The 13773-nt window shown below is 36.1% G+C and overlaps 1 protein-coding gene across 5 annotated transcripts in view; it reads right to left on the bottom strand.

Moving 5' to 3' along the window:
- The window catches only part of LOC129144580 (coiled-coil domain-containing protein 144A-like), a 47084-nt gene that overhangs the window by 15119 nt on the left and 18192 nt on the right, over positions 1 to 13773 (bottom strand). The window contains exons 3-7 of one of the 5 annotated variants that reach the window (XR_008549019.2): positions 11926 to 11982; positions 10384 to 10559; positions 9731 to 9812; positions 8789 to 8913; positions 7270 to 8201 (exon numbers count right to left, since the gene is read on the bottom strand). Coding sequence is in view for 1 of the 5 variants with exons in the window: in XM_063815405.1 (XP_063671475.1) it covers positions 9772 to 9812; positions 10384 to 10559 (217 nt within the window). In the remaining 4 variants the exon portion in view is untranslated. Of the gene's footprint in view, positions 1 to 7251; positions 8202 to 8788; positions 8914 to 9730; positions 9813 to 10383; positions 10560 to 11925; positions 11983 to 13773 lie in introns of those variants that run through there. The other 4 variants (XR_010158877.1, XR_008549020.2, XM_063815405.1 and 1 more) reach the window with 4 other exon arrangements.

Here is a 13773-nt window from a genome sequence, read left to right as displayed (position 1 = left end):
AAATCCATTAAAGACTTAAACATAAGACCCCAAATTATGAAACTACTAGAAGAAAATATAGGGAAAATACTTCAAGACATTGGTCTAGGCAATGATTTTATGGCTAAGACATCAAAAAAAAAAACAGGTAAAAAATAAAAAGAAATCAAAAATAGATAAATGAGACTATATATATTAAAAGTTTCATTACAGCAAGGAAAACAACCAAATGGAGTGAAGAAAATCCATAGAATGAGAGAAAATACTTGCAAGCTGTTCACCTGACAAAGGTCTAAATCCAGAACATATGGGAAAGCAAACACCTTAACAGTGAAAAAGTTAGTAGTCCAACTAATAAGTAGGTAAAGGCTCTGAGTAGATTATTTCTCAAAGGAAGACATACAAATGGCCAATATATGAAAAAGTACTCAATATCATCTCACCACAGTTAGAATGGCTACTATCAGGAAGACAAAAAGTAAAAAATGCTGGTGAGGTTGGGGAGAAAAAGGGAACTCTTATGCACTGGTGTAGGAAATAGCAAATTACTATAACCGTTATGAAAAACAGTGTGGAAGCTTCTGTAAAAACTAAAAATAGAACTGTGGTATGATCCAGCAATCCTACTATTGAGTATTTATCCAAAAGAAAGAAAATCAATGTATCAAAGGACACCAGCACCCCCATTCACAATAACTAAGATGTGGAATTAACCTTAATGTTTATCAACAGATGATTGTGGTTGATGAATAAAGAAAATAGGGCATACATACACAGTGGAATACTATTTAGCCAAAAAATAAATTCATGTCATTTGCAACAACATGAATGATCCTGGAGGACATTATGTTAAGTGAAATAAGGCATGAAACTGTAAGTACTTCATGTTCTCACTCATGGGAACTAAAGTAAAAAATTTGAGGTCATGGAAGTAGAGAGTAGAACTGTGGGTATTACAGGGTGGGAAAGGTAGGGGGAGTGGAGGATGGGGAGAGGCTGGTTAATGGATACAAAATTACAGCTACATAGGAGGAATTAACTCTAGTGTTCCGTGGCATTGTAGGGTCACTATGATTATGATTTATAGTGTATTTTTAAAAAGGTAGAGGAGAGGATTTTCAATGTTCAAAGCACAAAGAAATAGTAAATGTTTGAGGTGATGGCTTTGCTAATAGCCTGATTTGACCATTATACACTGGCTACATTTATCAAAATATCACTGTGAATCCCATAAATATGTACAATTATACATGTCCACAAAAATAAAAAGGAAATTGGGTATGACGTAATACACCTGTAGTCCCAGCTATTCACGAGGCTGAGGCAGGAGGACCCCTTGAGCCCAAGAGTACAAGGTCAGCGTGGGCAATGTAGTGAGTGGGACACTATCAATTCAAAAATAAATAAATAAATAAACAAACAAACAATTCATCCTATAAATAGACTATGGGCCACACTTAGTGACTTCCTTCTAATGAATAGAATGTGATACAAGTGATACCGTGTGGCCTCCAACATTAGGCTAGAAGAGGCTCTCTACCTCAGACTGCTTGCCCTTAGAACCGAGCCCCCATGTTGTGAGGAAGCTCAGGTCACAAAAAGCACACAGGAGTTCCAGTGCAAGTATTTGGGCTGCCTGCCCCAACTAAAGTTCCAATCAACAGCGACTGTCAACAACCAGACATATCAGTGACCAGACCTTCAGATGATTCCAGTCCCCTAACATTTGACTGACTGCAAGTGAAGCTGAGGGGAGCAGAGAAGGTTGTCCTGGACAAGGATTTTCCAAACCACAGATTGGTGAACTAAATACATGTTGCTGTTAAGCCACTCACCTTTGGGTAGCTTGTTAGGGAAAAATAAACAGGAAAATGGACTTAAACAAAAAGACAGTAAGAAATATAATAGCTTACACAGTAGTAATTAGTCTCCTTTAAAGTAGGATCTACTAAATGTTGAGGTTAATTTGTTAATGACAAACAATGCTTATGAGAAGCAGCAGACAACCAGGAGACAGACGTATGAACTATTGAGGAGGATGTTTAGAAAAAGTTCCCTTCAGTTACAAATTCTCATAACTAAGCAAATGAGGCTCTTTAGCATTTGCCCCTCAAGTTATGGGATAAGGAAGATGAGGAAGGAAGGATATATAATTTGAAGTATGAAAGTTGAAAAAAAACAGAAGTATATATATTTGATATAACCCAAATTAGACATTTTACCTGATTTCAATGAACTGAAATTCTAAAAGTGATAAGCAGCTGAGTAATTATTAATCAATCTAGTATTTGATCTTCATTTTCATCTCCTCAATGAGAAAATAAAGAGAATACTAGGGAATCAGTTTTAACCTTCTCTGTAGTAAAACAAATGTAGTGTCCTTTACATGTTAAAAAATTAAATACAATTTCCCTTCAAGCTGAGAAGGTAAGACCATCTCATCTTTACATTGTACCAAAATGCTGCTCCATATCATACAAATTGGCTCTGAAATTTTGAAATTCATACAACTAATTTGACTATTTGTCTCTGATAAATACCTGGACATCACCTGATTTTTAGGTGCTGCATTCCTGAAAATTTTTATTTGAATGGGTTGAACTACTAATTTGATTATGTACTGAGCTATAAAGCATAGCTAGGCACCTCTGTTAAGTAAAAGCAGTTAAATACAGAAAACTGTAATTTCTGAGGATGTAGGATCTGTGCCAAGAAAAGGATCAGCTCCAGTGTTATACAAAGAACCAGGCACCAGGTCAACAGAGGATCTATTTGTGAGCTGTAAGATGATGAATTAGCTCAATTTCCAAAGAGGAAAGCAACAGCCCAGACTTAATCTTCTCCTTCCTACATGGCAAAAATCTACGCAATTCTATGACTTATTATGAGTTAGTAAATATAATGCAGTAAATAGTAGACTGAGTCAGCAGATCCTCTAACCAAGATTTGATGAAAATCGGAGTGAAGAGGTAGGGACTGAGTGAGAGAAAAACGGTTTGAACGGAGAAAAAGAAATGAATACGCTCTGTCTTTGTAAGCCTGACTTCCCATTGTGTCACAGGAGTCAGCAAGGTATTAATATAAGCTGGCCACATGTTCCTTCAGGAAGCAAACAGTGAAATTAAAAGCATCCTAGTACTTGAATTTCTATTCTTCCTTAGGACAATTGGGAATAATAAGCAACATGACAGAAAAATAATTATCCTAAAATTAGATTCGGTACTGGCATGATGATAGACATAGATCAACATATTAGAATTGAGAATCCCAAAATAAACCCACATATTTATGGTCAATTGATTTTCAACAAGGGTAAAAAAACAACAACTGAGACTATTAATTTGTTAAAAAGAATAGCCTTTTCAACAAATGGTAATGGGGCAACTGGATATCCACATGCAAAAGAATAAAGATGGACTCCTAACATACGCCACATCTAAAATTAACTCAAAATAGAACTGCTAACTATAAGAGCTAAAACTATAAAATTCTTTTATCAAAATTTGAAATGTCTGCACTTGAAAAGACATCATCAAGAAAGTAAAAATAAAAGCCACTGAGTGAAATAAAATATTTGAAAATCATATCTGTTAAGGGTCTTACACCTAAGATCTATAAAAAACTTAAAATTCAGAAAAAAAAGGGAAGGTGATTTTAAAATGGGCATAGCATTTAAATAGACATTTTCCCAAAGATACACAAGTGGCTCATAAGCACATAAAAAGATGCTTAACATCATTACTCATTAGGGAAACGCAAATCAAAACAAAAATGAGGTATCGCTTTACGGGGCACGGCGGCTCACGCCTGCAATCCCAGCACTTTGGGAGGCCAAGGCGGGTGGATCACGAGGTCAGGAGATCAAGACCACCCTGGCTAACACGGTGAAACGCCATCTCTATAAAGATACAAAAAATTAGTCAGGCATGGTGGTGGGTGCCTGTAACCCCAGCTACCTGGGAGGCTGAGGCAGGAGAACGGCTTGAACCTGGTGCAGGGGAGGTTGCAGTGAGCCGAGATTGTGCCACTGCACTCCAGCCTGGGCGACAGAGCGAGACTCCATCTCAAAAAAAAAAAAAAAAAGAATGAGGTATCACTTCACACCACTAGGATGGAATCTTCAATCAAAAATGTGAAAGATGTTGGGAAGATACAGAGAAATTAGAATCCCCATACAATTCTGACGGAAATGTAAAATGGTGTAGCCACTTTGGAAAACAGACTGGCAGCTCCTCAAATTCCACTTGTAAGTATACACCAGCAATTCCACTTCTAAGTATACACCCATGAGAAATGAAAACATATGCAAACACAAAAACTTGTACATAAAACTTCATAGCAGTATGATTAATAGCCAAAACATGGAAACAACCCAAAGGTCCATAACTGATGAATGGGTAAATAAAATGACTGGTATATCCACAGAGTGGAATGTTACTCAGCAATTAGAGGAAGTTGAGTACTGATACATGTTACAATGCGGATGAGCCTTAAAAATGTTATGCTAAGTGAAAGAAGCCAATCACAAAAGACCACCACATGTTTTGTGATTCAATTGATATGAAATGTCCAGAATGGGCAACTCTATAGAAACAAAGTAGGCTGGTGGTTCCCTAGAGCTGAGGAAGGGCAAACTGGTGGATGATGGCTAAATGATGCAGGGTTTCTTTTCAGGGTCGTGAAGATGTTCTCAAATTGATGTTGCTGATGACTACACAACTCCATGAATATACTAAGAGACTTGTACATTTTCAATGGGTGAACTGTATGTTATGCAAATTATATATCAACACAGTTGCTTTAAAAAATCCAGTGGCAGGATCTAGATACATTTCTTAATTCTCTACTTTGGATGTATATACTCTACAGGATCTGAGTATTTCCATGCTTTTACAATATACTTAAAATGAAATGAAAATGAAGGAAATGCCTAACATTTCAAGTACTTTGTAAATTAATCTAAAACATTTGCATTTTGGAGAAGAGTTTAATGGCCTTTCCATACAAGTTATCCTGAAATTCATGCAATAAACAGACACACATTCTATACCCATTCATGAAAGTAAAGACAAGAAATAAGACACTTCTTTGGAACACTATATTAAACATTATCCTCTGATTTAATCTGGCTTGCCTTACCATGACAGTAGAGAAATAGCTAAAAAATAATGGTTTGCAGAAAAAACTCTCTCAACTGCTGTGAGGAATGAGGTATAATTCCCAACTTTCATAAAGGTAAATATTATTTTTAAAATGTATATACTTATGAGAAAAACATGACAGAATGAAAGTCAGAGGTTAAGAAATAACTGCATGATAAAGATAATAAAATTAATTATAATAAAAATAAAAAACTATCCAATGCAATTAGTATCCTAAAACATTAGATATTATTCCACTACCTATAGATTAACCATTGACATGTTATGTTTCATATATACTTGACTTCCGATTTTACCTAATTCCTTCTTTGAATCTTGGGTCTCTTCTAAATTAATATGACAATGTGGTGTAGCCTCTAGGTAAGGCTCTGACATAGGTTGTATTTTTAGGGTATCAGCCAGTTCTTGTTGAAGTTGTCTCATAACTACCTGTTCAGATATTTTTGTTACTGATTTTACATGTTACCTTATTAGTAAATCATGGTAATAAGATTTAACATGTACTTTGAAAAATAGCACCACATACATGAATTTACCTTCTTTTCCTATGTGTATACATGCTTGTTTATTACTGAATTCAGTTAAGGACACAGAAGGTATTATTTTCCTGCCAAGTCAGTATTCCGCTTACATTCAGTTCACTATTCACTCACCCCTGATACATTTGCAATGCTTAACTTCCTACTTAAGTCACAAAAACAAATCCATATGTGGGTGGGACTGGTGGTAGAAAATGCAACATTGTAAAATGTTTTTCCTCTTTTTTATTAGAAGCTCAAAGAAACCCCACCACTCCTGACATCCTCAATTGCCTGCTCAGATCCTTCCAATAGATTTCTATCTCAGAATACAAGTAAAATTCCAATTGCCTTCCAGGCCCTAGGTAACCACCTGGCCTTCACCTCCCTCCCTGACCTCAGCTCCTACAAATCTCTTTCCTACTCACTGCTTTCTCACTGTATGTGAATCCTACCACCTCCCATTAGATTGAAAATGGGGACGTAATGTCAAACAAAGCAATTGCAGATAGCCACAATTATCTTTGTGTGGGACAAAGTCATATCCAAATGATAGCCACTGAGCCTTGAAATAAAAATTACGGGCAAATTATTTTTAAGAACATTCAAAGTATAAATATCAGTGGTAAGATTAATCAAATATGGTTTTGCTGGAAATTCACATCTGTCCCAAATTATGATTTAATAAAAAGTAAATGCTTTTAAATAATTGAGATGTCATAACAATACTGTGATATTGAAATAGTCTCAGATTAAAGTCAAATTGATACAAATAAAAATAAAATTATACAAACGTAAATACATAAAAAGCCCCTGAAGGAAAAGTATTATGAGATACAACAGTATACTTCAGTTCACCTGGGAAATCTTGAATTAACAGTCAAAGTAACCCACCTAATCGAATCTTAATTTCAAAAGACTTATTTCAGATATAAGGCATTTCTGTTTATCTGCTTCATCATGGTCTTAAAATGTGGCCACATACAAATATTAAAATTATTTTAGCAGTATGTCTACATCATAAATATTAGTCTATATCTACTAACAACTTGTAACTTAACCTCTTAAAATTTCAAAGGTGATATAATTTCTTTACTCAAAGTAAAGTGTACTTCAGGTCTTTCTTTTGCTGGTATGTTTCTAGGCTAACACAGCAAATACACTTTTATTCTAAGTATATTTGTACATGCTTTTTTATTTTTTTGAGACGGAGTTTAGCTTTTGTTGCCCAAGCTGGAGTGTAATGGTGCGATCTCGGCTCAATGCAACCTCCGCCTCCCGGGTTCAAGCGATTCTCCTGCCTCAGCCTCCTGAGTAGCTGGGATTACAGGTACGCGCCACTACGCCCAGCTGATTTTGTATTTTTAGTCGAGATGGGGTTTCTCCATGTTGGTCAGGCTGGTCTCGAACTCCCGACCTCAGGTGATCCGCCCGCCTTGGCCTCCCAAAGTGCTGGGATTACAGGCATGAGCCACTGCACCCAGCCTATTCTACATACTTTTATATTCAACTATATATAACATTTAGCATAACCAAATATTACTTTAAATTTTCTTTCTTTCAGTTTGAAAAATATCTTTCTTGGTACTTACTTTTTTTTCTTTCTTTTTCACATTGATATATTCTTTCTTTCAAATTATTACATACATTCATTAAGTCTTTGTTTTTCTCTTCTAGCAGAAGACTCTGCATTTCACTCCCAGCTAGATTTTTTTACAACGGCATGGATTCGGTCTTGGATAGTACTGATTGTCTTTTCTTGATTGTCAGCTTTCTTGTGGGCACCATCCAGTTGCTGTCGAAGCAACCTATTTTCACTTTGTAGTTGAGCACATCTGTCCTCTATAGATTCCTGCTTCTTCAGCGTATTTATTTACTTTGCTTTGTTCATTTTTATACATTCGTTCAATTTCTTTCTTTTGACACTGTGTTTGGCCAAGGTCTCTTTGGAAACATTCTAAAACTGACGTCTTTTCTCTGAGTGTTTCTCTTGCATGATGAAACTTAATTTTTAGGCCGTTAATTTTACTGTCAGCATTAGAGAGTTTTTTCACAAAGAATCTAACTGTTATCTTTTAGGTTAGACATATCAGAATTCATTTTCTCCTGTAAATGAACCCATTCATGTCCTGTTCTCTGGAAAGCAAGTTCTAGGTTTTCTTATGCTGTCTGACTTTGATCACAATCATGTACAGCAGCAGCCAGCCTGCATCGATATGACTGAATTTCCATTTCCAGTCTTTCCATGTTGTGTTTTACATTCTCAAGTTGAGAACTGAGTTTTATTCTCAGCTGTCAAAATGCTAAGCTGTCCACTGTACTGAAATACTATTTTTGTTGATGTTTCCTCATTCAGTTTTATCATATTTTGAAGGTTGTCATTCTTTTATTTCACACTTTCAACATCCTTCAAATATTTCTTTTCTTTCAGCTGGTTCTGATGTTTTATTGTGTCTAGTTCCAGTCTTAGCATGGCAATTTCTTCCTGCAACATACTATTTTTATGCAACAGGTCTTCTTCTTTCTTATGGCTTTGAGAAATCTAAGTAAACAAAGGAAACTTAGCACTCAATAGAATGACATATCATGGTTTCTTCTGAAATTAAAGAATAACCTGTATATTTGTACAATGAAAGGATTCCCATAAGTGGATATTTAACTGAAAAAAATGTTAAATCAAAATTTCAAACCTCAGAGTGTAAATTCCCAAAAGTTAAAAAAATCTATTTGAAGACAATGAATCAATAAAAGTAAAAAATAAACCACTAGAGGATTTTTAAGACTCTCAGAATTGACAAAGCCTTTCTCTGAATTACAAAAAACCCAGCAGCATAAAATATGAGATTGATACATTTGACTACATTTTTAAAATTTAAAAATTTTAAAATCTGATATCTAACCTATACACCACCCCATTGTAAGACTCTTAGTTCTGCATTTATTTGGACTGAAGAAATTTCTCAAAGTTCTCTAAGTTCCTTTTTCCTGATAATGTTCTATAGATATTCTACTTTTCTAACAATTTTATTCTAAGTTATAAAGATTACACTTATTCATAAATGTTAAATCTAAGCATTGTACATTTCTACATTTTACACTTCTACATCTAAGCATTGCACTTTTACATACATTACTGAACTCATTTAAGGTCGCAATTCTGAAGAGGAGAGACTGAAATATATGCAAGATGCAGGATTTTCCCCAGGTCTTCTGATTCTACTTCTAGTCCTCCCTCCATCAAATTGCAGTTACTTCTGTGGTGTAAATATATAAATACAAAAGAAGCCTCTTATTTAAAAATACCAATGGTAAAATTTATAGAGATCTTCTTAAAAAATCATGAGATTATTTGCTATTGTAATAACTTTTATTTCCTCTTTATAATGTTTGAAACAGTAATAAGTGTGAAATAGGGGGAAATACACTGAACTATTTTTCCAGAAACAAAACACTTACCAATAAATTATCACTAAATGTATATTATTCTACGTCATTGTTTTCAAAGCCCTTTGCATTGAAATTAGATACTACTTGGAGAAAACTTCTAAGTTCTTCAAAAGTAAGAAGAATGACATTCACAATATGGCCTCTAAACTGGCTATACATTTCCTCCTTATCTATCAGTGAAAATAATAAACTGACTTCTCCATTAATATTTTGAGAAGATAAAACAATGTCCAAAAACTAGAACGTCTGTTGTTAGTACCAAAAATTTTGAGATTATGGGAAGATCATCAATTCTTATAAAAAATATCAAATGCTTCTTCTTTGGATTGAGGCCATTGTGAATGTCACTACTTCACTGCTGCAGACTAATGGAGCTGAATTAAGAATATGGCTTTATCCTACACACACACACACAAGTGTATATTCTATATATAGATACACAAACACATAGGATATGTGTGTGTGTGTGTATATATATATAATTTAAAAATACTTTATATTTTCCAAGGTACATAGAGTTGGTTTTTCAAATATATACACATACAAAAACATATTTGAAAATGACTAAAGAAAATATCGCAGAATTCATTTTCTTTTGAGCCCCTTTGACCTCCTTTTGCTTACTGGTCAGAATCTCATCTTGTAATATTCTGGCATTCTGCTCTTCAGAAAGTTGCTTGTGGGTATCGCTTCGCTTCTGCACAACCTAGACATACATTACATTTTTGGTCTAATAGCATTGAAAAAGAAAATCTAAAAGAACAGAACCTTTTTTGTAAAACTGTTAAAAAAAAAAGTAGCCTATTAAAACACAAGGACTTTTATCTCTCAGGAATTACTCAAACTTTAATTGCATACATGACAGCTAAATTTCTCAAAGAGGAAAAACAGTTCTTACCTACAGAAAAATACAGTATTGTGTAATAAAATTTCTTTCAAAACATTTAACTAGCTTTGTTATAGTCTCAAAGCTATAGAGCCTGTATTTTAACATAAAAAAATACACAAATATTTATGTGATTAAACTCAATTTATCCTCCATTCCTTCATTCAGAAAACATAAGAGATAGTTTGAGCATCTAAGACTGAACATCACAGGCAGAGATGCCAAGGTTTACAATAAATAGCTATAAATGTCATACTTCCTTTTTAAGATTAAATAACAGTCTTGGTATGTTTTGAAACTAAATTATATACATTATATCAAGGAATATTATAAGTAATACTGATGAAATATAAAGTTAGAAATATAAAGTTTTCACCAAAAATTAATTTACCTGATCCAAATTCTTTCCTAATGTCCTCAATTCTGTGACCAGTGATTTCAGAGTCTGTTTGAGTTGTTGTTTCAACTTCTTTCCCACATTCCTTTTCTTTTCTTTTTAACTGTTCACTGTCTTTTTTAGGCAATATATCAGCATTTCTTCCCTTTTCTTCTTCTTTTAAGGTCATTCTACAGTAAAACATATTAAAATTTGTTTTGTTAGAAAATAAAAAGTTTATTTTGTTATCTGGCTCTTCCTACGCAGTGTTTATTATTCAAATAAAATTTCTATGTTCTTGACTATTTTTCCTTTCTAGTTCTCATGTTTTTAATTTCTCACTTCAGTCTCTTCCAAGGGATAAATATACTTGAAAGGTAGTGAAGAAAAAACATCCTGCTAAGTGGTGAGTTTCTGTTATTAGCAATTCTGATAAATGTTATGGAAAAGAATATTGGAAATTATTTAGTATAGTTACACGTTGCAAATTACTTCTTTTTGGCAGGGCGCCGTGGCTCACGCCTGTAATCTCAGCACTTTGGGAGGCTGAGGTGGGCGGATCACAGGGTCAGGAGATTGGGACCATCCTGGCTAACACGGTGAAACCTCATCTCTACTAAAAATGCAAAAAAAAATTAGCTGGGTGTGGTGGAGGGTGCCTGTGATCCCAGCTACTCGGCAGGCTGAGGCAGGAGAATGGCGTGAACCTGGGAGGCGGAGCTTGCAGTGAGCTGAGATGGCACCAATGCACTCCAGCCTGGACGACAGAGCGAGACTCCCTCTCAAAAAAAAAAAAAAAGAAAGAAAAAGAAAATTACCTATTTTTCACACAGTCATAATAACTCAGGACAGATCATTTCAAATTAACTAATTAAAAAGAACATACTACTTATAAATAACTTTGTAAATTCACTAGAAATAAATTTTAATTTTCATGAAATACTGCAGGTATCCCTAAAATGATTTACAGTGCAAGATGGCTCCATTGGGCCGGGCGCGGTGGCTCAAGCCTGTAATCCCAGCACTTTGGGAAGCCAAGGCAGGTAGATCACCCAAGGTCAGGAGTTCGAGACCAGCCTGACCAACAAGGTGAAACCCCATCATTACTAGAAATAAAAAAATTAGCCAGGGCTGGTGGCAGGCATCTGTAGTCACAGTTACTTGGGAGGCTGAGACAGGTGAATTGCTTGAACCTGGGAGGTGGAGGTTGCAGTGAGCCGAGATCAGGCTGCTGCACTCAGGCAGCCTGGGTGACTGAGTGAGACTCCGTCTCAAAAAAAAAAAAAAAAGATGGCACCAACGGATGTCAGTCACACAATATATATCTGCAGATTACTATAATCCAATACAAGGCAATGGGGTCTAATATCTGTTAACCCAGCTGTCCCCAGTCTTTTTGGCACCAGGGACTGATTTTGTGGAAGACAATTTTTCCATGGACCTGGGGGAGAGGGGGCTGGTTTAGGGATGATTCAAGCACATTACATTTATTGTGCACTTTATTTATATTATTATTACATTGTAACATATAATGAAATAATTAATTATATAACTCACATGATGTAGAATCAGTGAAAGTCCTGAGCTTGTTTTCCTTCAACTAGACAGCTCCATCTGGGGGTGATGGGAGACAGGGACATATCATCAGGCATTAGATTCTCATAAGGAGAGCACAACCTAGATCTCCAATGTGTGCAGCTTACAGTAGGATTTGGTTCACGCTCCTATGAGAATCTAATGGTGCTGCTGACCTAACAGGAGGCAGAGGTCAGGTGGTAATGTAAGTGATGGGGGGCGGCTGTAAATACAGATGAAGCTTTGCTTGCTCACTTGCCGCTCACCTCCTGCTGTGTGGCCTGGTTCCTAATAGGCCATGGACTGGTACTTGTCCGTGGCCTGGGGGTTGGGGACCCTTGTGTTAACCAATACTTTTTATGTTTATTTTTTGGTAACACTTTCCACTTATCTTCTTGATTCTTATGTATTTTATAAACAATTTTAAAATTCCTTTTGTGACAAGATAGGATCTAATATTTAAACAATAAAGAATAACGTGTTTTTTTGTTGTTGTTGTTTCTTTTGAGACTGAGTCTCCCTCTGTCGCCCAGGCTGGAGTGCAGTGGCGCGATCTCGGCTCACTGCAAGCTCTGCCTCCCGGGTTCATGCCATTCTCCTGCCTCAGCCTCCTGAGTAGCTGGGACCACAGGCACCTGCTACCATGCCTGGCTAATTTTTTATATTTTTAGTAGAGACGGGGTTTCACCGTGTTAGCCAGGATGGTCTCAATCTCCTGACCTCGTGATCCGCCCACCTTGGCCTCCCAAAGTGCTGGGATTACAGGCGTGAGCCACCGCGCCCAGCCAACATGTGTTTTCAACATAGAACTTTGAATTAATTGTATCTGTATAGGAGAGAGAGATGTGAAATAAACTAATCATTACTCACTTTCCGTTTTAGTTTTTATTTCATGTATATTAATAAAACTGGGAAGTCCCAGCTGGGCATGGCGGCTCACGCCTGTAATCCCAGCACTTTGGGAGGCCAAGTCGGTAGATCACAAGGTCAGGAGATCGAGACCATCCTGGCTAACACAGTGAAACCCCATCTCTACTAAAAAAGAAATACAAAAAATTAGCCAGGCGTGGTGGCATGCAGCTGTGTCCCCAGCTGCCAGGGAGGCTGAGGCAGGAGAATCGCTTGAACCCAGAAGGCGGAGGTTGCAGCAAGCTGCGATTACGCCACTGCACTCCAGCCTGGGTGACACAGTGAGGCTCCATCTCAAAAATAATAATAATAAAAAAATAAAATAAAAAATAAAACTTGGAAATCCTAGGCAGAGCAATTGGGCAAGAGAAATAAAGGAATTCCAAATTGGAAAGGAGAAAGTTAAGCTATCTCTGCCAATGACACGATCTTATACCTAGAAAGCCCTAAAGATGCCTACAAAACACTCCTAGATTTGATAAATGAATGCAGTGAAGTCTGAGGTTACAAAATCAATGAATCCAAATCAGTAGCACCCATATACACCAACTATGACCAAGCTGAGTCAAATCAAGAACCCAATCCCTTTTACAATGGCTGCAAAAATGTAAAATACCTAGAAATATACTTAATGAAGGAGATGAATTATCTATATAAGGATAACTAGAAAACACTGCTGAAGGAAATCACAGATGACACGAAGGGAAATACATCCTATGATCATGGACTGCAAGAAGTGATATTGTGAAAATGACCCTAATGCCCAAAGGAGCCTACAGATTCAAGGCATTTCCCATCATAATACCGATGTCACTCTTTACAGAATTAGAAAAAAAAAAATGCTGAAATTCATGTAAAACCACAAAAGAGCCTGAACAGCAAAAGACATACTAAGCAAAACAACAACAACAACAACGAAAA

The sequence above is a fragment of the Pan troglodytes genome, chromosome 6 (genome assembly GCF_028858775.2).
Source record: "Pan troglodytes isolate AG18354 chromosome 6, NHGRI_mPanTro3-v2.0_pri, whole genome shotgun sequence".
In the NCBI taxonomy this organism is placed as follows: Eukaryota; Metazoa; Chordata; class Mammalia; order Primates; family Hominidae; genus Pan; species Pan troglodytes.
Note: the sequence above shows the minus strand (reverse complement) of the source record. Positions and strands in the feature narration are given on the sequence as shown.